The following is a 26,302-nucleotide window of genomic DNA, read 5'->3' on the forward strand; positions in this document are numbered from 1 at the left end:
AAATGTCGGAAGGAAACAACTGCATTATTCAATGCAAAATGTAGTAACATGAAAGCCAAAAAAGCTGTTTGGTCTGATAACGAACGACACGTTTTAACAGGGTAGAATAATACAGTGATGCACAAAGGCCTTTGATGTATAAGATGAAGCATTGCATCAGAGATGTCCTGTTACCCAGAAGCCCCCGCTGTGACCATGTCTGCTGTGTTGTCATTTCCCTTTCAGGTCACTGGCCAGCAGCACCCTGTCAATGTATCTTCACTCTATGCATGTGTGTTTTTCTTTTTTTCCTCCTACTGGGGAAAGATGAATGGACACAGTGTGTGTCTGCGTCTCTAAGCGTGTCTTTGTCTCAGCTGAGGCTCTAGGCGTGCTCTCTCTGAGCTCTCGCTCACATCCATTAAACGGCTGGCTGAGATTCAGCTCCGAGCCACTCCACATTTAGACATGTCTTCAAACATTACCACTTGGAGGAATCCTTCCTCCAAAAAGCAGAACACTTGTGACAAGGATGATAAGGTGCTCACGCACCAAGGAAAACGAATTAAATTATAGTTCTGCTCCAAAAGCTAGTGAGCTGCATTGATGTCTACAGCTTGCAGTAGCCTATATAGAATGTTGCCTCCTGAAGCCCAAATTATACTTTGGTTTTTACACATCCTAGGGTATGTGTATGTGTAAGTTTCATTATCAGCACTTGCGTGAAGGACATTAAAAGATTCTAACAACTCTGATAAAACTGTCTTTATACTCGTTTAAATTTGACACAAGACAAAGATGAAACTTAATAGTGTGAATGTGTTCGTGGACTCTACCGAATGGAGAATACTTTGAAAGGCTGTGTTCGGCTGTCCGCATATGCCAAGTTTTCAGGTCAAAACTGAAGAATACATTTGGTCGTTCATATAAGACTATATTTCTTTCACTAAAAATGTTGTATCCCAAATAATGTACTATACACTTGTACACTTACACTCTAAGTGTATACATTTCAGCAGGGATGAAATTAATGCATTAAAAAGTTTTTTTTACCTCAAGGAAGCATTTGCCATTGTCCCTTTGAAAGGAATGATTTTTCAAATGTGTCTGATGTGTTGCCACTTGTTTAGGTTGTATATTTAAAACAAATACATCCGATTCGTCCAAATGCGATATGCATTAGAAAATTAATTCTTTTAAGCAACATCTTAAATTCAATCATGCCACAAGATACTGAAAGTACAGTGAGATGGCCAGACAGCAAAGAGATATGAACAAATCCTGTTCTCAGATGGAACCTCATAATTTTCAAATTAGGAACGTCCTAAGAATAGCATGAAACGCATAGGAAAGTAATGTGAAAATTTATTCCAGAAGAGTTTGACTTTAGCATGTTGCTATGCTAATAACTCCATAATCAAAGTACACTCACATACGGGATTATTAGGAACACCTGTTCAATTTATCATTAATGCAATTATCTAATCAACCAATCACATGGCAATTGCTTCAATGCATTTAGGGGTGTGGTCCTGGTCAAGACAATCTCCTGAACTTCAAACTGAATGTCAGAATGGGAAAGAAAGGTGATTTAAGCAATTTTGAGCGTGGCATGGTTGTTGGTGCCAGATGGGCCGGTCTGAGTATTTCACAATCTGCTCAGTTACTGGGATTTTCACACACAACCATTTCTAGGGTTTACAAAGAATGGTGTGAAAAGGGAAAAACATCCAGTATGCGGCAGTCCTGTGGGCGAAAATGCCTTGTTGATGCTAGAGGTCAGAGGAGAATGGGCCGACTGATTCAAGCTGATAGAAGAGCAACTTTGACTGAAACAATCACTCGTTACAACCGAGGTATGCAGCAAAGCATTTGTGAAGCCACAACACGCACAACCTTGAGGCGGATGGGCTACAACAGCAGAAGACCCCACCGGGTACCACTCATCTCCACTACAAATAGGAAAAAGAGGCTACAATTTGCACGAGCTCACCAAAATTGGACAGTTGAAGACTGGAAAAATGTTGCCTGGTCTGATGAGTCTCGATTTCTGTTGAGACATTCAGATGGTAGAGTCAGAATTTGGCGTAAACAGAATGAGAACATGGATCCATCATGCCTTGTTCCCACTGTGCAGGCTGGTGGTGGTGGTGTAATGGTGTGGGGGATGTTTTCTTGGCACACTTAAGGCCCCTTAGTGCCAATTGGGCATCGTTTAAATGCCACGGCCTACCTGAGCATTGTTTCTGACCATGTCCATCCCTTTATGACCACCATGTACCCATCCTCTGATGGCTACTTCCAGCAGGATAATGCTGGTGACATGGTACAAAGCTCAAATCATTTCAAATTGATTTCTTGAACATGACAATGAGTTCACTGTACTAAAATGGCCCCTACAGTCACCAGATCTCAACCCAATAGAGCATCTTTGGGATGTGGTGGAACGGGAGCTTCGTGCCCTGGATGTGCATCCCACAAATCTCCATCAACTGCAAGATGCTATCCTATCAATATGGGCCAACATTTCTAAAGAATGCTTTCAGCACCTTGTTGAATCAATGCCATGTAGAATTAAGGCAGTTCTGAAGGCGAAAGGGGGTCAAACACAGTATTAGTATGGTGTTCCTAATAATCTTTTAGGTGAGTGTATAAAAAAAGCACATACAAATATTGGGTTGAATTTGGCCAAAACAAGATATATTGTTGCCTACTGTTTAAAATGACCTTAGCATTGGAGAGCATGCCTTAAAATGCTGTCGCATAGGCAGCTCACTAGGGTTTGGCACGGAGCTTATGAACACAGATGCAGTAGATGCCTCTGGAGTTTGTCTGACTGTCAAGTGTTGTTGTAGGCTGCCATCCCGAGCACAAGCCATGACTTTTCTTCGCTGTTCTCAGCCTAAAAAGCAGAAACCCAGGAGGGAGCGCCAAGGCAATGAAAAGAAGTCAATAATTTCATTTTGTTCCCTGCTTTCAATCTTTCCATGTCACGCTGTGCGCACAACACAGATTATGAATTACCACAATGCAGTCTTTCCTCTATGTTTCCAACAATCCGAAGGCTGGAGGCTGATTAGACTGATTGTTAAACCCCCTTTAATGTAGACAAATTAAAGCCCAAGATCAGCAAGAAGCCTAAAATACAAACTGTAAGGAGATGGAGAGCTATGAGTCTACATATCTCTCTTTCCCTTTCCTCTAAATTCCCACTTGATCATGCATAACTTCCAACCTCCCTCTCATGTTTTATTCAAGGGCTGTTCAGGGTCGTTCTGCCTGTCAATTAACAGTTGTTTTGACTAAGTGGAGGCCTTGTGAAGCGTTGAGAGCAGATCCTATCCGACACGAAGAAAACTTAAACTGCCGGTTAAATTAAGCCCAGGCTTTTAACCACCCCATGAAGATGTGTCTACAGGGACGCAAGCGCATGAGAGATACAAAAAGTGAGACTGTCACAAGTGTGATAATTCGGCGAAAATTAGCATTCTGTCATTATTTACCCTTTATCTCAATCAAAATTTGCTGTTGTTTATTTTGTGAAATAAATTTGGTGAAACTGCACACCGCTCTTTTCCATAGAACAATTCATAAAGACCACAACTAGAAAAAAGCTAAAAGCTAAAGAAAAAAAAATAATTCTTCAGAAACTCTTCTGACTCGCTATTTGAAAGCTTCATGTAAGAAACACACAACATTATTCAAAATCAGATCAATCAGCTCAAAAGTAAAAAAAAGCTCAAAAGAACCATTCATTCACTGATCCGGTTCCCGGGTTCAATGCACTGACTCAATCTGGATGTCACAGTTCTTGAGTAAATAAGGTACAGTAGAACTTCAGAAGACAAAGCATACAGTACAACACAAGATTTATGGACCAATTTTTTGGTGTCTCATTTTTGGAGCTTAACGGATGTGGCTGCTAACTTTTGGATGGAAAACTGCTGTCAATATTCTTTAAAAAAAAAGTCTCCTTTTGTGTTTCACTGGAGGGAAAAAACAAGGGTTTTGAACGAGTATTGTAAATAATACAGTTTTTGAGTGAGCTATTACTTCAATATGTTTTCAAATAATAAAAAAAAAATGTAGAAAATAACCATATCATTTGTGTAAATTAAGATTCAAAAAAGGTCATCTTGCGTTTTCACATTTGAAAACAAAAGACCAAGCCCACTAATTTATTACAATATTCATTTTTTTTGTGCGTTGAAGGTGGATGATTTTAAAATACTTGTGGTCATTTGTCCAAAGTGCAGTAGAGAAGTGAAGAAGAGTGTGCAGGGAGGGAGGAGTGGGTGGAAAAGAGAGTTAGGAGTGATTTGTGAAAGAAGGATACCTACAAGTGTGAAAGGGAAAGTTCACAAGACTGTAGTGAGGCCAGCTATGTTGTATGGGTTGGAGGCAGTGACATTGACAAAAGGACAGGAGGCAGCTCAAAGATGCTGCGATTTTCGTTGGGAGTGACAAGGATGGACAGGATTAGAAATGAGCATATAAGAGGAACAGCACAGGTAGGACAGTTTGGAGACAAAGTGAGAGAGGCGAGGCTAAGATGGTTTGGGCATATGCAGAGGAGGGATGTGGAGTATGTTGGGAGTAGAGTGGCTAGGATTGAGCCGCTGGGTAGGAGGAGAAAAGAAAGACCAAAGAAGAGGTTAATGGCTGTGGTGATGGAGGACATGCGGGTGGGGTGGTTGGTGTAGATGCAGAGGACAGAGCAAAACGGAGACGGATGATCCGCTGACCCCAAATCGGAGAAGCCGAAAGAAGACAATTATTTTTTGTCGCTTCACCCTCAAAGGAAATAACAAATACACAATAGTAAGGGACAAGAGAGAATGAGAGAGAAACAAATAAGTAGTGTAATATAAAACAACAGCGCTTCAGTTATTTAAATTTTAGAAAGGCACTATGACCTTTCATTCACTACTCCACAGCATTCCTCCATGGATTGTGTGTTCATTCTGTGTCTCACATGCAGCGCTGAAGACAGGTTTCTGAAAAATGAGGTTCCTGTAAATGAAGGCTGCACCGTATCACTGCCTTTGAAAGCGCATTTAGTCTTAATTAAAGTCCAAAATGAGCGCCAGTTTCAGCAGTATTGTCTGTGCTGTGGTCAACACTGAGTAAACACCGAAAAACCTCTTTGTAGGCCTCATGGGACAACACTAAGCTCATTTCACAACACTGTTCAAACCACACTTTCACTCTATGGGACTCTCTCGTCTATAGGCCTTGTGCATTGCAATTTCCTGATGTTATGTTCTAAAAGCTATCAGTATTCATCAAGTGGTTCTGTAGTTTACTCTGTAAATTCAGAATTCGGTGCACCTGCACAAAGCGACTAATTGATTTACTGGATCGGTCCCTATGGATCAGCAGTCGTGTTCATATCAATTCCAGAGCAGACAGATACGATCATCTCCACCCTCCCATCAATCGAACACAGCACAATGTAGAGAGAACAAAGAGAGCGATAGATGAGCCTTGTCGGCGCTTTCTGCTCAACTGCTTGAGTGATGGGGCCGGCCTATTGTGTATTTCAATTACCATCCGGCTGCCAGCACACTTGTTTGAACAGTGATCAGTGCTCATATCAGCTATGCAGGTGGATTTGTTATGTCCATCAAGCACTGCCTTAAGACTCCATGAAAGTCAGAGTGTAAGACAAATTAGATTGCATGTTCTCAAAAACTGTAAGTGGTTACAATGCATCACCCTCTTTCCCGAGGGCACATTCACCTTTCTTGAAGCCGTTTGCTGCTTTCAGGCGCTCTAATATGATTTTTCTTCTCATTAGCATTGGCCTTTTATTTTGGAGTGCATGATTGCCAGGGAACAACAAAAGCACTTGGGCATGTTACAAGGGTATGCTGATGGTTTTTCCACTGCACGCTGGGATTGAAGCGTGAGAGGGAGATCCTTTTAGAGCACATCACACTGTCTGGAAGGATTCCTAAAGCAAAGACAATGCCAATGATGGAGCAAAGGGTGGAGAGAGAGAGAGAGACTATAATAGGCTTCCAAAGAAAGTCAGAAAAATTTGAACAAAAGGAGGAAAAAGGAAACAAAAGACAAGGCAGACAAACATTTGATAGAAAGAGGTGAGTGTGAGAATCAGTCATTTCAGCATGGATGAGCTTTACTCTTAGGCCACTAATCACACTTGTGCTATTAGTGCAGTCTACGAATGTGCAAACTATGCATTAACAAAACTGACTCTTTAGTGAACTGCCTGAATGTTCAGTTGACTAATCAGTCTTAAAGGAACAGTTCACCCCAAAATAAAACTGTCATCATTTATTCGTCCTCATGTCGTTCCAAACCTGAATGACTTACTTTCTTCTGGGGAACAGCAATCAATCAAAGTCAATGGGGTCCAATGTTTTCAATCTTCTTTTGTGTTCCATAGAAGAAAGTCATTAAAGGAGAACTCCGGTCAATTTTAACATTGAGCTCATTTTTTTGTACATTTGGAGTGCTGTCAATACAGAGAACAACGACAAAAATCGGTGTTGCCAACACCGAGTTATTCTATTTTTAAAATTTGCACCCTGTTGACTTCAATGGGGCAAGTACTAAACCTGCTTTTAGCCTCTTAACATCCTTGATGTGTCATTACAAGTGCACAGAAAATGTGAGTGATTCCTTCTGAGTGAACACGAGTGAATCTGACTGCAGTAGATGTGAAAGATATGTATAAAATGATGTTATTTAAGCCAGCGCACATACCTGTGTTTACATCCTGTTTTTCGGTTGAAGTCCAAAGTAGTCGATTGCCGAGTTCACGCGCATAGGTTTAGTTACCTATGATCACGCGCGTGAACTCGGCAATCTCTAGAGTGACACTGGCATTGTATTATTTATGATAATATTGTATGTGTAGCATTAAAATTATATCTTTTTTTTTTTTTTCAGTTATCAACAATACCGGTTAGGGCTGTCACTTTTGTGAAAAAATCCTGTTCGATTTTTGAGACATAAGTGTTCATTGAATCGATTTTAAAATCGATTTTCCATGTCTAAAGACGTTTCCATTTTAAACGCAAAATATGGACAAATCCACGGACAACGAACAGGCATTAGGACGAACGTAAAGAGGGCGCTTGAGACGCGCACAAGTCAGCAATATTCCGGATGATTTATTGGCGTGAAGTTTCGTACACAGTGACAAACAGGAGTGCAACATTCACAAAAAACAATAAGCAGAGTGGACTGCCATAGCATAAATGAAAAACATTACCTAAGATATAACATAACATAAGATATAATTTTAATGCTACACATACAATATTATCATAAATAATACAATGCCAGTGTCACTCTAGCGAGACACTCTACTCGAGACACTCTACTCATACTCAAATAAAATTCACTCGCCAACGTGGGAGTGTTTTGGATTCTATAAAAAGATGGAGTGTTAGACACCCCAGTCTGCAGGAAGTGCCAATCAACAGTAAGTTCTTTTTTATGCTTTTGTACAAGTTATGATTAAAACTCTCTCTCTGACTCCTTTAGATTAAGGATGGTGGCTTCAAGGACAAAATATTGGGAATGACTGTTCTAAAAAAAAATGCATAGGTGTCACAACTCTGTTGTTCCTAATGGAAAATCTAATAATCACTGCAGAGGATGGTGAAATTTCACCAGGTCAGCTAATTACTGCGGGTTTAGAAAAATATAGCATTCAGAACCAGTAGAGCGCGTGCACCGGCACACACACACACAAATGCCCTCCAATGTTTCCTCTAGGGGGAGCTGCATTAATTAGCATTAACCCCCACCAGGCACATGCAATTCATTCATAGATCACTTTTTGCTCTACAGCAAACCAACAGAGACGAGCAACTGTGAAATTCTGCAGCGAGGTCAAAAAAGAACAGCCGCTCTGAAAGTATCAGGCAGCAGAGCTGCAATTACCAGTTGCCTCCGGTGAAGGCCTGAGTCCCTGTGATTGATTTAGACTCCACCCATTTTGCCACAGAGCTGCAGGTTGAAGTTACGGCGCTATAACCTGTCCACCCGGACAGACAGAATCATATCTGACAGAGTCTCACTGCAGTAAATGTGACGACGCAATACTAGGTGATAAATTGACTTTAAGAGCATTCTGACACTTAAAAAGATTCAGGACAATTCTTTTGTTTTGGAGACAGCCTTTAACCATCACACCCAGACACTACTGCACTCCCTTCTGACATGTCAAATATAACCCATCATTCAACTAACTCAGATTTATTGGCTCTTCAGTTGATGTTTAAGGTTCTCATCTTGCAAGAAAGAGCCTCTCTCCCCACTGTACTGTATATGATTTTGTAGTTTAAGAAGAGCTGGATCTAAGCCACGGGTGTTATGGGAATAAAATACATTGATGTTCTGAAGTTTGGGTGATTTCTCGTGTAATGTGGCCTCTGATGTTGCGCTAAACAGGTGATTACTGGGCTCATCTAAGAGCAGAACACCAGCAGAAAGGCCCAGGAGTTTAGAAGGATCCGCTCCCATGATCTCTGCCAGGGGTGGGTCTAGGATTTGATCGTCAGGGAGTTTGAAGTATGAAGGATTTGATCTTCAGCCCTTAGTGAGAATGTGTAGCAAGAGACCATTGCCTAAGTGGTGCCTCTTTGTAAATTTGCACCACTATATTAACATACTATAGTAAAAGTACCCGATCAGTACTTAAACTGGTCAATACAAAAACTTTATCAATTATATAATGATACCAGTCTTTCTGCAGTACAGTTCAAATCGGTACAAGTTTAGGCTACTGTCTGACTAACACAAAATTGTCAAGATAACATCTGTTATATTGACACATAACATTATGTTCATATTTAATATAAATTGAAAACCCTTCGCTTCTCCAAATTCGCATTACCCCTTGATGCTAAAAACAGTGAAAACAGTAATATTGAGAAATATAATTAGAATTTAAAATAACGGTTTTCTATTTGAATATAATTTAAATGTGAGGTCAAAGCTGAATTTTCAGTAGCCATAGTTTTCAGTGTCACATGATACTTCAGAAACCGTTCTAATAAGCTGATTTGGTTCTTTGGTCTTTTCATTATCAATGTTGAAAACCGTTGTGCTGCTTAATAAAATACAATCATTTTAGTGCTTTTTGTAGAACGTTTTGTGAATAGAAACTTCCAAAGAACAGCATTCATTTGAAACAGAAATTTCTGTTACAAATGCAAAAGTCTCTTTACTGCCACTCTTGATAAGTTTAATGTATGCATCTTTGCTGAATAAAAGGCATCCTTTCGTATTCTTAATTCAGTTTACCTTAAAGGATGCATCCTTTGTGTAACCATGTCTTCCAATCACCCAAAATCCTTTGATGACAACAATATAACATAAAATATAACACAAGTACTGTACGGTGTCAAGCTGTATCCTGTTGTACTGTGTTTGATGATTTCTCTTACTGAACGCTTTCAAATACAGGCCCAATTAATTCCCTCAGTGACCTTGACTGCGGCATACAGTCTCACCTTCTCTTCATCTCATCTTCAGGGCATATGCACAGCCATGAACCTGCCCTCTGATGCTCTTCGGGTCTCAGTACCCTGCAGCGTAAATGCTCTCTCTGCCAACAATACAAACAGAAACAGAGCAGCACAGAGCTCCAGATTCTCACAGCAACATGCCACAAACAACATGCGTCAGATAATTGGCCTGGTGGCTAGTAGACAAGCTCTGACATATTACAAGGTGGAGTTCATGTGGGTAATTAGAGTTCAAGTTCAGTTCACATAAACTCCAGATCCTGTTCCCCTTGACCAGCAAAGCCAAGAACTCATAAAATAAACATACTTTATCTAGGATAGTTCTAAATTCTGTCATCATTTGCCCTCATGTTGATCCAAAAAATATTTAAGAATGTTGGTAAGGAAACATTTGATGGGGCCCATTGACTTACATTGTATGAAGAGGGGGAATTTTTTTTTTTTTTTTTTTTTTTTTTAATATCTTCTTTATATAAAAAAAGTCATTCAGGTTTGGAATGACATGAAGGGGAGTAAACTATACATAATTCCCTCTAATTAAATGTTCTATTTTGTTTCTGAGAAAGTGAGGACTTCTCATATAGTTCACCCAAAAATTGTACTTCTGTAGTCGTCAAATGATTAAATAGTTCATCACACTAAACGTCAAGAGTAACCATGTCAGCTATGTCAGTGACTCACTGTTTGCTTCAAGCCCTTCGGACCACCATCAGAACAAGCAAAATAAATAAGCAAAAATACACAGGTACACACACACACTCCACAATCCCAGTTATGGCTGTGTAGGGAGGAACTGAGGAGCTTGTGTTGAGGGCCCCTTAGACAAATCAATATGACTGTAAGCTTATCACCGAGTTAATGTAGAGGGAGTATTATAAGTAATTACATTCAGAGAATTGTCAAAATGAGACTTCTGAAAGTGTGTGGAGAGAGAGTTTATGAAAAGATTATAAAAAGCACTGGTCTGGGATGATAAATCCATTTAAAATCCAGAAGATTGAACAAAACAGGCACTCTTTGAAGACTCAAATACATACAAAGAGAACAAGTGAGACACAGAAAAAGCCAGAGTGAAGGAGTGTCGGTTTCACACCACAAGTAAAAGCAGCACATAGCCTATTTCTTTCTCCACCTATGGTATTCACACAGCCTGTGTAAGCAGAGGCTTACATGCGGGAAGTATTTCAGTAAATAAATGAGGTAAATAACACATGATCCAATGAAATTTTATTTATTTTACATAATATACTAAACCATGGGTGCTCAGTCCTTTTCTTGTGGATCTACCTACCTACCTGCAGAGTTCAGATCCAACCCTATCAAATACACCTGTCTGTAATTATCAAGTGCTCCTGAAGATCTTAAATAGCAGGTTCGGCTGTGTTTGATCAGGATTGGAGCTGAACTTTGATAGTGGAGCGGCTAAGTGCTTATGTTTGGCAGAATCGTTCAGTTTATGATACAAGCGTGAAAATTGGCATGAGCAGTCTCCATGGGTCACTTGACAAAATTGTCTGAGCCACTTGAAATTTCAAGATGGCGGCCATTTTCCAAGATGGCCGACACCTTAGAGGAGTAGTTAAGTGACATAGTGGTTTATTTGGTGATACAAGCATGAAAATTGCCATGAGCAGTCTCTGTGGGTCACTTGACAATAAGCCACCTACAGCTACTTGAAATTTCAAGATGGCGGACATTTTTCAAGATGACTTTCACTTTATTTTGATGGTCCCTTTAACACATTCAGTTGACTATAAGTTATGCACCTACATGTTTACTAACTCTCATTAGAGTGTTAGTAGAGTATTAGTGAACTGGTAGGGATAGGGTTAGAATAAGTTGACATGTACTTGCAAGGTTACTTATAGTCAGTAGAATGTGTGTTGGAGCAGGCGCGCAGATGGCACTGGGGACGGGGGGGACATGACCCCCCCAGATTCATAGTGACCCGATCCGTCCCCCGCCCTCACTATCCCTACGAAACGCGACAAAAATCGGTAAAACAGGGGATTAATCACTGTTTTCGCTATACATTATGTGTATACACTATAGCCTACATAAACGTGTTTTTGCAAAACGGATTTAAATCCGATCTTCAATTCCCGCGCTTGGTCCCGCGTCTGTGACTTACTTTCACTTTGATTTGCGATCGTTTGCTTGATGAATATGTTCAGCTTCTCGTCTGCGGCGATGCTGTTCCAGTAGCGTCGCCATATCTGGCTATAACATTACATATAGCCTATAACACGCTCTCACACGTTTATTTTTTAGCATTTTTGGAAGGAGTAAAATTTACATATATGGTTTCAACAACCAGATGCATTTACACTTGTTCAGTTTCGTCTGGGATGCGGACCAGAGCTCCTCCTGAAGTGGTTTGAGCGATCGGATTCAAATCTGTCTCGAATGCGTTTCGGAGGGCATTTACACCTGGTCTCTTCACGATCGGATAGCTATCCCATCACAGAAAACGCATGAAGTGGCCAAGTGTAAACAGCCCCTATTTCTGAGCTGAGCCGGTGATTTTCTGAACTGAAAAAAATTGACTGTATAAATGTCATATAAAGGCGATGAAGAGACAAAAAACAATCACCTCGTTTTTTCAAAAACCAAACAATTAGTATTATTATTATTTGCACATAGGTTCTTTGCTTTTTTGTTCATAATGATAGACTTTGTAGCCTATGCTGAGCTAAGCAAATGTTTAAAAAAAACATACTTTGCTAAAGACATGAAGTTTTGGTGGGTGATTGGCATACTAGTCAAATAACAGTCTGATCATGCATTGCTAGTGGTGATCAGGTAGGCTTTTGTTTACCTTTGGTCATTGTTGTTTATCCATGATTTAAAATAACAATCCCCCAATGGCTTTTTAATGCAAATCATTAGCCCAAATTATGCAAAGTTACTACTTGAGCACTAGTTAAAGCCCAAATTACGAAAATAACGAATTGAGTTTAAATCATTTGCTGACAGCTTGGTCCCCCCCAGTTAAAAAATTCTATCTGCGCCCCTGTGTTGGAGGACCATCAAAATAAAGAGTTAGCAGACAGTCTACGAACACTCTAATGAGAGTTAGTTGGCATGTAGTTGCAAAGTTACTTATAGTTAGCAGAATGTTACTAGAAAGGGCCCATCAAAATAAAGTGTTACCAGAAATTTTTAAAAAACAGAAAAAAAAAGTGAAAGTGATTTATGTTATAAATGCGTTTTTGCTGAATGTCACCGTTAGCCTGATGAAGGGACTGGAGCTGACAGGAAAAGATTTTATAACATTTTCTATTCTATTGCTTATAATATAAAGGAAAACTCTATAAAACTTCATATACCGTTTGCTTTAACAGTTATGTCTAATAAATTATTAGACAAAAATGTTTAAACCTAACAAAGACAGAGAGTGAGAGCTCCTGTGTCTGCAACAAAAGTTAAACTTGTGATGATTATTGGTGATGGATATCTATATTACACACACACTTTTGCAATTCAGGCTTTTGTGAAAGCTTTTATTCTATTGGGCTTCAGGCAAACAAACATAACTTTCTATTCAGTAAATGTGACTAAATCTAGATTCTTTACTTGGTGGTATATGGGCGCCCTTCTAAGGTATAATTAATATATATAAATTTAGATTATTAAGTTTGTAATAATTCTTAATATCACACTCTTGATAACTTTTTTATAATTCCAAATGTATTCAAGTATAATAATAACTCAACAATTGGTTTCCTGTATAGAGACGCAGCTGTTACGCTACAAAAAAGTGTGATAGTGTGATAGTGGGAGGCTGTTTTTGCACTTTTTTCGCCGAGTGTGAAACAGATCTGGGATTCAAGCTAAATCATCAGGATCTATCATATAAACTCCTTTAAAACACACACCACATGCAAAAGCAAACAACAAACCCTGACAGGCACAATTAACAATGTACACAGCTAACTTCTTATGCTTCTTATCTTTCTCAACTGAGCTTTGGAAACGTAACAGCTAATCCACACAAGAAAGATAAATTTGGCACTTTCATTTAATCAGACGAAGCAAGAGAGGTGTGCTACTGTAGCAATGGAGAGAGTGAGGCATTGTGGGAGCATCTTTTCCTGTCAGCTCCAGTCCCTTCATCAGGCTAATCAAAGCTAGCACTGTGCTAATCCAAAAGCAGTTCAGTGAATCACAAACACATACTAAAACAGCTCAGAGGGCAGATTTGTATATAGTTTGTATAAAACCATGCTGAAAGACAACAGCCAAGACTGGTTTGTGCACATAAGAATCAGGTTACACTGTAACCATTTAGTGTGCATTATGTGTGAGGTAAAGCTAACGTGTTATGTACAGTATAAATGAGGTCAATGTACAGTTGTGTACAGTTATTTAATTATGTCATAATACGGTCTTTAAACTAAGCTTACACGAAGAAAGCAGTTGCTAGCAAGCGGGAAGTTAAAACTAGCTAGACAGGCATTTAAGGGATATAGTACAGTCATACCACTTATTACACGCCATTTCACCACATAAATAATTATTGGAATTAAGAGATACTGATTTAAGATGAAACGGTTTCAAATCTTACCTGTTTGTTGTCTTATTCATTACAGTGTACAAAACAATCGTTGCAAAATGCAGCAGCTGCATTTGTATGAAACAAGAGAGCGAGTCTACCATACCCGAATGAAAATTAAATAATTGTACACAAAATATTGATTTGAGTTTTAATATTTTATTTGCTAACCAAACGCAAAATTTCTACGAAATAAAAATGTTCATAGCAAGCGTATAGCTCTGATTTCAGTTACCCGGATGAGCCAGTGTTATCAGGTTTTACCGGTTGTTATCAAGGAATAACATACCGCTGGATGGCACGATTGACCAATCAGAATCAAGTATTCCATGTAATATCGTGTATATAGTGTTTTGAACATGAGAGGGAAATTTATTCATTTGTATGACCAAGGTAAGGTTTGAGCACACACGGTCCTAGAATCACACCAACACACATGAACTGAGCTGTGATTAAAACGCTACAGCTCTTTAGTCAAACACAAACACAGCTGCTAGCGTTTAAAACAAGCAATGAGAACGCCGTTAAAATAAATGTTCATCAGAACATTTTGGTCCAGTCTTCATCATATTTCTCTGACAGAAAAGGGACAGTCCGTTTTTCAGCAGGCAGTCCATTCACTAACTAAGTCCATAATGGCCAATAATGCAAAATTAATTCAATTGCAAAGGTGGGTTTAGGAAGCTGGAGTAATGCTTATTGAGGTAACAAAGTGCATTTAAATGAAGACAGGCCACACACACACAGATCCAGAGTAAAAAGAGGGTTAAGGCCCCAAAGTGAGCAGCAGATAGCCCCGCTGTGAGCAGTCCACTAAGAGATATGTTATGATCCTGCAGAGTGTAAGGTAGAAGAAAAAAGTAAAAGGGATTGTTGATGGATATCTTTTGATGAATGGCAGATGCTTCCTCTATAAACAGCATATCACATACAGTAAAGACTCCACATTCCCAATTTAAAACACATTAACACACAGATAGAGCAGATGGCAGAGCCCTGCATTCCCTCATCCACATCACTCTACAGACCTCTCATTATGGCTTATTATAGACTTTTCACAACTCATCTTGTTTCTTGTTTCACAAAGATCAAACATCACCTTAGGTTAGTAACAAATCACAGGTAGTCATGTTTGTATTATTATGTCTATTGAATAGGGATGTGACGGTGAGGAAATTTTCCCACTGGTTAATCGAAGCGTGATAACACCAGTAATACCCGTATCACCGGGTTAGGGTTAACTATGCTAGTAGCCAAGAAATCTAGACTCACCCTAGCGGCAGCAAATTTTATTTTGCAGCCAGCGTCGTCTAGCAACTCTCCATTGGCTTGCGAACTGGAAAAAACAAACTCTAGTCAGGCCAATCACGTCGTGTATAGAGTCGGTTCCACGTGAATTCCCTGCTTCTTGAAAACAAAGAAGATGGCTGCTGCTGCTAGCGAACAGCGGCCTTTCAAATGGGCCTTTTCTTTGAGAGAATTCTTAAAAAAGGAAGATGTGTTCTGAGTTTTGCCGACCGGATACGGCAAAAGTTTAATCTATCAACTAGCTCCGCTGGTGGGAAAACGCTCTGGTTGGTTGTAGCACTATCCTATTGCGTGCAGAGGGAATTTGAAAGACAACCGTTTATCCCGCCCCTCGGATTGAGCCCTGCCAATGGTGTGTTCCCAAACATCTTGATGTGGGTCTGGCTTGTCAGGCTAATATGCTAGCTCAACTGAACTGAAAACGCACGCCCCACTCCAGTGGACACGCACCGTTATGAATGCGCATGCGGCAACACAATCATGTTGATTCATGTCGATAGTTGGCAGTGCATCATCAAACACCATTACGGTATTGATACTGAAAGTACCAGAACAGGGATGCTACAGCTAGCTAAAGAATACCGAATGCGCCGGATATCACAACGACACATTACGCTTTTGATCAGGAATTGAGGAAGGGCAGGGCTCCAGACTGTGACCAAAGGGTCACATTTTGCAACCTTTTTTCCTGCCAGTGCGACAAAATTTTGTTAGAGGTCACACTGGTGCCACCATGTTTCCAAACTGATAGGAGCTGCCATTTCTGTTGCATATAAGAAACATCAAAAGGCAAACAAATTGAAAGAGAAACGTAACCACCATGCTACTTGTTTGAGCTGCGCTGCGCAGACCGTTTATCAGCTTGGAAGAATAATAGCGCAGAGGGAGATCAGAACTGGTACTCGTGGGCCGATCTAGAGTATGCAACACCGTTACTACACAGCGCTGGGAGATACAGCGAAAAAGCGTTTCAAATCACCGCAAAATTAATAACATCACAGCGAGATCTGAACCACAGATTTCAGATCAAACAGCGCTGACGTGGAAACCAGAGAAAACATTGTGCCAAGAACGAACAAGTTATAGAAGGCTTTTCAATCCACAAATCACCTAGTCTGGCTATCACCAGACCAAGCTCAATCTTTTAAGATTGAACATTAGTCTGGGGAGTCTGCTCTGTATTTTCACTGCACAAGAGGCGTGATCAACGGGCATAGTTCAAATGACTGTACGCAATTGGATAGTCCTTCAACCAATCAGACCAACGATCCAGGTGATGTACTTTGCAGTGAAAACTCCAGGCAGGAAACGTGTCAAAAAACGCGTTGGTTTGTAGAATTGATCAGTGGTTTGCAGAAGCAATGGCATCGAATGATTTTTTCAGGTTGTGCAAAAAAAAAAAAAAAAAATGAAAGTGAGAGGTATTAACACCCACTCGAGCGATTTGTTTGCTAAACTAAAGAAGTCATTGAGCATCGTCGAGAGGTTAAAAGGAATTGGATTGGATTAAACCCGCCAATAGTGCCCCAGGTGGATAAGCCAGTTTGTGATTGGTCCCCGCAAATTTGTAATGGAAGCAAGATAGAAGAATGTACAGGTTTCCAACATGACCTGCAGGGTGAAATCAAATCGCAGGCAGATCGGGCTGGGTTTAATGTAGCAACTAGGGATGGGTATCGTTAAAGTTTTAACAGTATTACTACTCTTACCGATTCCACTTATCGATCTGATACTTTAACGGTATTCTTATATCGGTTCTTTTTGTGACTTTTTTATTAAAACAATAAAACTAATTTAGAACATAATTAACATTGCTTTATAAACTGAAATTTTAAATATCTATAGCAAAAGAAACAGCAATGTTTTGAACAAAGTGAATATAAAACATCTATATACCTTTTTAGCGCTGACGTCACAATTATGTCACAACTTTAGCTGGAGGCAAAACAAAGGGAAAACTGGAGGCGGCCAATAATACAAACCAGCACAGAGTCAGCAACAAAACAATCTTAAAATGCCATCTTTTGTGTTGTTGGGTGCCAGAAACGATAGAGTACAGGCTCCGATTTGAAATTTTATTGCATACCTGCTGCCACTGCCAGACAAAAAGAAATGACAACAGCTGTGAATAAACGCGATAAAACGAGCAGACTAGACAAAAACGATTATCAAATAATACCTTAGCCATCACATTGAATGTTTAACTTTGTTTGTATTTTGGCCCAGTTCACTCTCATGAAGTTGTACAAATAGTTATTATTGCCTGCTGAAATAGAAACATATATACACAGTACATCTTCATGGCTAAGTGTTTAGATAGACACAGGTGAGTCTCCAGCGACAGTGCCAATTCTGTAGCCTCCTCTTAACTTGTACACAACTATAATGAAAGAAGGGTTTTCACATCATACACTCAATCATTCATCACATAGGCTAGTTATAGGCATCTAACAATTTATATGCCCTCAGTTTCTCTTTACTATACATGCTTCTCTATCAGGTAGATGTCACAACCAGAGGTAATCCTATCAGATCATCCATCCATTGAATGAGCATGTATGGGACAGCCAATCTGGTTCAGTCCATTATAGTTAACTTCTTCAAATAAAACTTGCTAGCTAGCGTTAGTAAAGTGGTTAGCCTCCACCTAAGCGCCGCCCATAAAAAACAATCACAATGTTTATTTCGTTTATTGACTTAGCCATTTCAACTCCCTAATACATGGAACACACTGATATGGAAGTCACAAAGTCTCGTGAAAAACAAAAATATTGTACAAAAAACACATCAGGAGCACTTTTATAATCACTGAAACTGTTGGTCAGTTCAGTATGATACTACAGAACAACATATTAGTGGTCGACCGATATGTCGCCAAAGCCGATATATCGGCCGATATTTGGCACTTTTAAAATATCTGCATCGGGCGATAAGTTTTTCTGATGGAAGCGGGACTTATTTTGACGGCGTTACGGACTTTTATTTTGACAGGCGGCGCTGAGAACACCAGTGCCTGAGAAGAGAACAGCAGCGCCTGATCACACAGCGCTCACTCACATTCTCCATCTTCATTAGTTTACGATCTCTGTCAGTCATATCTAATACTTTGTTAGACAGAACTGGTAAACAAAGAAAGTAAATGGTATGCGAAAATGTAAAGTGTTGCTTTTAGATTATTTGTTACAGAAAAGGCAAACAATCAGGCTAAAATACTTTCTCATTTACTGTCAACATTCAGCAAATGTGCATCTACATCATTTAAACAAATCTCTGAATATCTAATAAACATTTAATTTCACAAACCTTGCAAATTTAATGGAATCCAGCTGTGATATCTTGTGAAGTGTGCATTTGTAGCCTGATAAACGTGTTACAGCGAGTGACGGTCGGTCCGTGCGAAGTGAGTGAATGCAAACAGATGATCAGCTTCACAGGAGACGCGATCAAAAAACTTTAAATCCTTCATTTTAAAATATGCTGAGCTATATCCAGTTGCCCACTGTGTCATATTCATATCGTTTTCACTGCGTGCTGTATGTAATATTAACGTTACCTTGTCTATTTAAAAAAATATGATTACCAGTGGGCACAATATTACCAGATTACAGAGTGCAATGTTACAGTGTTTACTTCCTTTTTATTCACATATTCATATATTTTTAAATAATTACTTTATTTGTGAAAAATACTGTAATAGGATTGCAGATTCAAGTTGCCATCTAAAGTACAAGAATGTTTATTTTAAAAATTTGTTTCCAATTTATTTAAAATGTAAAAAATATTGATTAAAAATAAATATAAAGTATATAATAAAAATATCGGCCATCCTGCTCTCTAAGATATCAGCATCGGCCATCAAAAAAACAATATCGGTCGACCACTACAACAAATGGTACATTTAATAAGAGTAGAATATTTAACTTTTCCCTATAAAAAATGTGTTTTTGCAGAATTTGCACATTACTCTTAATAAAAGTTAATTTTATCTGCATATCAATGCAAGCTCAGTGCTTTACTGTTACATTTCCAATAAACAAACACAATATTATTAGTAACTGCACTTATTAATGCAAAAACAATAGTAATTTTATGATTAAATTATCTTTATGATTAATTTCCCCCAGTGCTACCAAATCTGGTGCTGGTGCCACCATTTGTAGAACTTAGTGGCATTGGTGATACAGCTCTCAAGTGTTAGTCTGGAGCCCTGAAGGGGGTTAATATTCTGCAGGCGTATAGGATCTTGCATGACACCAGAGCAGCATTTCATAGGTTAACATTGGTTCCTTTCAAAACTACAAGTGTTAAAGGTGAGCCCATGGTTAAATGCCTGGTAAAAAGCTCTAAGGCAACAGTCATCTCACCTTTACACTTAAGGACACCAATTACTCTTAGACCATAACCATCACTAACATCAACACATACTTATGTGGGGACAAAACGATCAGTCTCCAAAGTACTGGAACAAAAGAAAAACATTTATTTCCAGGTTTAGAAGCTCATTAAAGACTAGTAGCAATTTGAAAGTGAATATAATGGCATTTACTGCAAGCATTGCTGACTCATCATCTGCAGCCCACAGGCTGTTAAGCTTTATGTAAGAGGTCCTGAAGTGTCACAGCCAACATTAAACATGATCAATATTAAAAGTCAACTAGATCTGAATATCATTTGTGTCCATACCACGAACAGTACAAAAAAAAAACCCAAAAAAAACTCAAACCCTAGAGTATGAGAATTGGAACAGTAATGCTTTTGCATTAGTAAACAACACTAATAGCCGTTTTCCAATCTGATTCATTTAGGAACAGATCTCACACAGTAAGACAAATTGTGTGGTCCATCTGGAAGAGCGAAAATCCAAATCTGCATTACATCAGTAGAAATCTGTCTGTTCCAGTAAGGCACAAATCAACCAGTGGCTATTACTTTCTCAGAGTTATTTCTCATCCAAAACTGCAACCCATTTTCAAAAGCTGATAATTATACCTATGGAGACCTACGTCAGATTCAAATTGCAACAGATTAAATAGGCCAAAACTGTTCAATTTATAAAGCAATGTGAAGTAACTGTGAGGGAGATGATGTCTGTTCATCTCTCACCAAAGCACGACCAAGACAGAATTTTTGCAACTCCTAGAAGATTCTGAGTTGGGCTGCTCGAGCTTGACTATGATAAAAATCCTAATCACAATTGATTTGGTCTATAATGTAATCAAGATTATTTAACACAATCATGAGTGGGCAGTATGACCAGAACATTATGTGAGTAATTTATTTCACAATAGCAATATATAGCAATAGCATCACGTAAGCATTATCTTGATTATCGCTTTTTTATAATCGTTGAAAAACAAAATCAAAGCTAAAATTTGCTTAATCGCACAGCCCTAATTCTTAAAAGTAGCAAGCACACTATACCTTTTAAAGCATGTAAACACACACTCCTCTTACCTCTCTGATTTTGTCCCTCTTTTCCTTGGTGTCAGGATCCCCTGGGTCACCATCGTTGACCCCTACCAGTTTGGGCATGGGTACTGGAGGCAGTGGTTTGGGACCGTCTTTCTTTTTCAAGTCCTCAGCTACCTTGGTCTTCTCTGTTTGGATCTCAGCCTTCAGCTCCTCTTTGGATTTGCGGAGCTTTTCCTTGGCTTCCTGCAGTGCCCGCTCATGATCTGCCCGGATCTTGTCACGAAGACTCTCCTCTTCCTCCCTGCAGATGCACAATGAAATGTATAAGAGATGCTTTAATTACAGTTTATTGTTACTATAGGAGGTGGAACATTTATATTTCATTTCTATTTATATTTCTACATCTATATTATATATTATATTATATTATATAAATTGTTAATGTAATGATAGGCTACATAAATGTAAATGCATGTATACTCAACGTATACTATGTATTATACTGCCCGTTAACAATTTTAAAGTTTAGGGTCAATAAGATTTATTTTATTATTTTTCTTAAAAAGAAATTAATGAAGTGGATATTCAACACTATACTCTGTGTACAGGGGCAGTCGTGGCCAGACTTGTAACAGTCAGACTTGTAACCCGAAAGTTCATTCGGCAGGGAAATGTAGGAGTGGGAGTGAAGGAACAGCGCTCTCTTCCAGCCTCAATATTCACGACTGAGGTGCCCTTGAGCACCTAACCCCCAATCGCTCCCCGGGTGCCGCATCAAAAATGGCTTGGAGTGTGTCTCCAAGCAAATCAAACAATTGGAATACATTTTTTAATTAAAGTTTTTCGCAATAAAATGGAAATAAAATTGTATTAACAGAAACAACCTGTTGTTTAGTATGTATTAGTTAAGAGCAATTATGGGGTGGAGTGTGGGAGAATGCACAGGAGACTCATATACTATAAGCTACAAGGTAACATAACGCCACACACACACACAGAAGAATAAGGGTGGAGACAGAAGATTTTTAGGTCTTGTGAATCAATGAAGCACACCAGACTAAAGAAAGAGCAGAAGGGGATTGCAAGGAAAAGAGGTCAGATGGATACAGTGACACAGACAGTGATCTGCCGGGGCGACGCAGGTTATCTCAGACTGGTTCGTTCATTGTTACGGCCTGGAAACGTTCGCCAGGTGACAGCGAGACGTTTTGTCGTTCTTCCCAGTCTCGCTGTCTCCTAGTATCTGCTAAACTATAACGGCTTAACAATCATTTGAATGCATTACAATATATATCGAAAATTTTGACCCTCTATTTTGCATCAAAGTGCTTAATTAGCTTAAGAAATACATGCGACGGACACTAACGTTGTCATACCAGAGGATAAAAGCTGCAATTACAGTAAAGTAAGTGCTGATGTGAGCATTTCTAATGCGGGGGTTAAATGGCTAGTCTGCAAACAGGGACGTGTGTGAGTTGGAGATATGTGGGCAGACTGGGCACTAATGGCTTCTTGCGAGGGACACGAGAGCAAAGGGCCTAACTAATGACAGTAAACACCAATAAAACTCTGCATTGCATTAGAGTGCAGGCAGACATCTATAGTCTACGGTAACGCTCCATTATAATGGATTCACCTACAAATCTCAGCCTGCAACCCTTCGCTCCCACTCACATTATTCTATTGGCTTTTTTTTTTTTTGGGCCTGCAGTCTCCCTCTCTTTTTGAAAGGCTTTCTCAAAGCTGCGTTTAGGTGATTTCATGGAAGGCTCATAATGTCAAACATACAATTAGAAGCATGTCAAAATTAGTTTGAATCAATTACCCCATCTGAGACAAAGTCAGTCCAGGGCAAATCAAAGTGTGGCTGAATTAACATGTTTAGTTCAATCCATTGCGTACGCTACTACTTTTCATCAGCAATTCCATTATTTACAGGCGTTATGTGAACCCACCTACACCATTCCAACAAGCTCTAGGTGGAATATTCTTTGAAATGTAATGTCATTATATAAGCTCCCTTGTAAGAAAGTTAACATCAAGAAAACCTTAAAGAAACACCATTTTGACATATTTAATTTATAATGAATGATTAATTAATCTAACTAATGATGCATGAATACAGGGATTGTCTGAAAATGTTTGTCTAAAATGTTTGTCTTTTTAAACCATACTTTTTGATCTCATTACTGTACTGTTGCTTCTATTGCTCTCCTCATTTGTAAGTCGCTTTGGATAGAAGCGTCCGCTGAATGATTAAATGTAAATGTAAATGGATATATCAAGATGGTGTTGTATAATGGATGTTAGATAGCACTGCCATGCCAACAGAACACTGGTAAATTCAGCAGAGCTTGCCATTGTGAACAGATAAGCGCTTATTATATTACACCCACCATGAGCAGGTGTTAAGATGCTCAGCTTCCATCAGTTTTGTGCGCTCAACACTATCTACCATCAGCCTACCCACACATCCACCTTCAAACCTCAGCTTCTTCACAAGTCAAAGCTTATCGTGGAAGTACACCAAACACTGTCTATAGCAGAATGGGTCCAGAGGCACTTTAGGAGCCGTTATCCCCACATGTGTGGCTCTAGGTATAAACAGGTTTTCATTCTGGTACAGCAGATTAATTCTGTACGCCTCAGGAGACCCAATCTATCTCAGAAAGACCCATTCCTCAGCCCCATCATTAGGCTTTGATCAGGATTCATTTTCTGCCTTGCTCACATATAGAGACAGAAAAGAGATAAAGACCGAGAGAAATGCAAAGAGAATGAAGAAACACCTATAGAAATCTGAGGCATCAAGGACAGCTTGAAGTATTCAGCTGTTACTGAGGAATAAGAGGAACACACTGCTTAACCAGCCAACTGATAAATACTGTATGTGCTTTTCATTAGCATTTAGTGTAGTACAGTGCTTGCAAATGTTTATGTGAACGTACTTGCACACGATTCCCTTGAGAAGTGAGCTCATATTCAACAAAACACCACCAACACCTGTGAAGCCACGTGGCTGCTGGCCCATTTCGCAGAAACTAGAAAATAAGGTCAGCAACTCATATTTCCAATATAGAGTTCAGGAAGGGCCTTCTTCCTCACCATCCCCACCATCCATCGCTTTCTAGCCCCATCTTGCCTTTCAAGAGTTCAAAGATACAACGCTGTGTGGTGGTTTCTTTCTGTATCACTCTCAGCCTGAAGCTGCTCTGGGGAATAACAGCCTCCTGGTATCAAATGATGCATACAGGTCTGACTACAGCCTTTAAGTGGACAGCACTTGAGCGAAGCGGAGCCTCTCTTTATTCCTTCCTACATTTTTCATGTTTCTTTTTAAAAACAAATCTCTTATCTGACTTCCATTCCTGTCCTATTTGATGTAAAGCTGCCTCATGAGGATGGACAGCTGTGTGCAATGGACTGTCATTTTTAATTACTTCAGTCACGAAAAACAAACCAGGAGCCATATCAACCATGATTTGTAATTTTGCCATCTTGACTCATTTTATCAGACACAAATTTAGACATTTGTACAAAAAAATGGATTAAAGATTCTAACTTTTTTACTTTTGAGATAAATCGATGCCACTCAATGAATTAAATGTGCAACCGTGAGGTCATGTGAAATGTTCATCTTAGCATAGATGTACATATGAAAGTGCTATATAAATGCCTCATTCTATTATTTTCTATTCTAGATGTAGGCAGTATAGTTCAGTAGTTTTATAGATTTAATACATCCCAGAAAAATTAATACAACACAAACACATTAACAAATGTTTTAAAATTAACAAATGTCAGATGTAGTGACAATGCACCAATGATCTGGTAGGGCAAGTAGTATTCTCACTTTTATACACTAAATATGTTGCAGTTGATTCTGTTCCTCTTGATCCTAAAGGCCCCAATATACTTCAAACGAAATCGAAGAACAAACTTTTGTGACGTAATTTCAAACAAAATCAGGCCAAAACGAACTTCGTTTGGGGTTTGTTTTGGGAGTTCGAAACAGCTACTACTATTGGTCCGTGGCAACTACGTAATAGGTAGGTGTGTGCGGAGGCTCTGCCTTCTTTCACGTGGAAATCTTTTCCGCTTCATTTCTCCAGTCCGTAGAGGTCAGACGTCCGTGAGTGAAGACATGAAAACACTGGAGAGCTGCTTTACAGTGGAAAATGAAGTTGTACTTCAGATGAAATGAGACACTGACACTGTTTTTCATGTTTAATATGGTAAAGCTGCTTGATTTTAAGCAATCTATTGTATAAAGTGCTATATAAATAAGCGTGATGTGACTTTACTAGAATGCCGAATTGCAGAGCTCGTGCAAACATATCCATGTTGCTATGATCAGATGCTTTACAAGGCTATGCTTGGTAAAAAAATGCTTGCGGTTTTCTCAATTTTGTTGTGCGTTTATTTTGTTATTGAGAGAGGAAAGCGCTTAGCACATTTACATATTCATCAGATGTTCGCTACCAGTATATCGCTGGTCAGGCATTTCGAACTTTGTTTTACCCCAAGGCAAAGAATGAAAAATTACTTTAACGCGAGTATATCGGGGCCTTATTTTAACCACTGATTTAGCTCAGAAAGATGATCTGCAATATTTTCGCTTGGTCACAAGTCACAACAGCTGCCCCCTTTCTTAGCATTTTTCTATCACCACTAACTACAATGAAACTAAATTATGTTTTCTGCAATAATAACGTCATTATCACTTTTTTTGAGGAGCACACCATCATCTGTCTGTTTCTCTGCTCTAATAGAAACAAGAATCTAATAAAGTGCCTGAGCTCAGACACTTCAAATGAATCTTCCTCTTACTAAAGCTTTGGCAGGAGCAGGCAAATCTTTCACTCAGATTGAATCTCCAACATGCCATCAAACGTAGCTCATCCAATTTAAACAGCATCAGGACAAAAATAGAAAAATAAACTGTCAGGTTTAGGAGAAAGGGTCTGGTTTAGCTCAAGCCGAGCACTTTCTCGTTTTTAGAGGAGCCTTAAGCTTCATGTCAGGTTGGCAGGTGTGAGCGCTAACTCAATTAGCACGAGTCACAGGGCATCTGTTACATCAGCCCACCACAGTGACATAGTTACTCAGAGAACATGAGCTTAAAATGAAGTTAGAAATGGGAGACTTTTATCTGCACATTGGGAATGGGTTCTCGAATATAGACGAACATGTTTGATGCATTTTCTCCTTTTGCAGCCATTTTGCGTCCATATTTTTGGCAAATTGGATATCTATCCTTGAGGACAACCACACGTTTTTTTTTTTTTGTTATCCAAAGTAATCCCATACAGCAAATTTTAACTTCTTTCTTGGCGGGGGATAGAGATTAGAGATAACAGCCTGGCATGTTCTCCGCTGTATGTGTGTGGGTGGAGCAAGTTGAGAGTCAAATGGAAAGAAGTTGCGTATCCACAGGTGAGATTCTCCGTCTGGTTTCATTTTTTCCAATACCGAAAGGAGCAAATATTCACGATATGGCAATCGGACGTGATATACCATCATACCGCTACAACCCTAC

At 39.2% G+C, this 26,302-nt stretch overlaps 1 protein-coding gene across 2 annotated transcripts in view; it reads right to left on the reverse strand.

Annotated features, from left to right (window-relative positions):
- The window catches only part of man1a2 (mannosidase, alpha, class 1A, member 2), an 83,125-nt gene that overhangs the window by 49,506 nt on the left and 7,317 nt on the right, over positions 1-26,302 (reverse strand). For both annotated transcript variants that reach the window (XM_081368317.1, XM_081368316.1), the window contains exon 3: positions 20,806-21,064. In XM_081368317.1, the coding sequence (XP_081224443.1) occupies positions 20,806-21,064 (259 nt within the window). The remainder of the gene's footprint in view (positions 1-20,805; positions 21,065-26,302) is intronic.

The sequence above is a fragment of the Scardinius erythrophthalmus genome, assembly GCF_964197995.2.
Source record: "Scardinius erythrophthalmus genome assembly, chromosome: 6".
Taxonomy (NCBI): Eukaryota; Metazoa; Chordata; class Actinopteri; order Cypriniformes; family Leuciscidae; genus Scardinius; species Scardinius erythrophthalmus.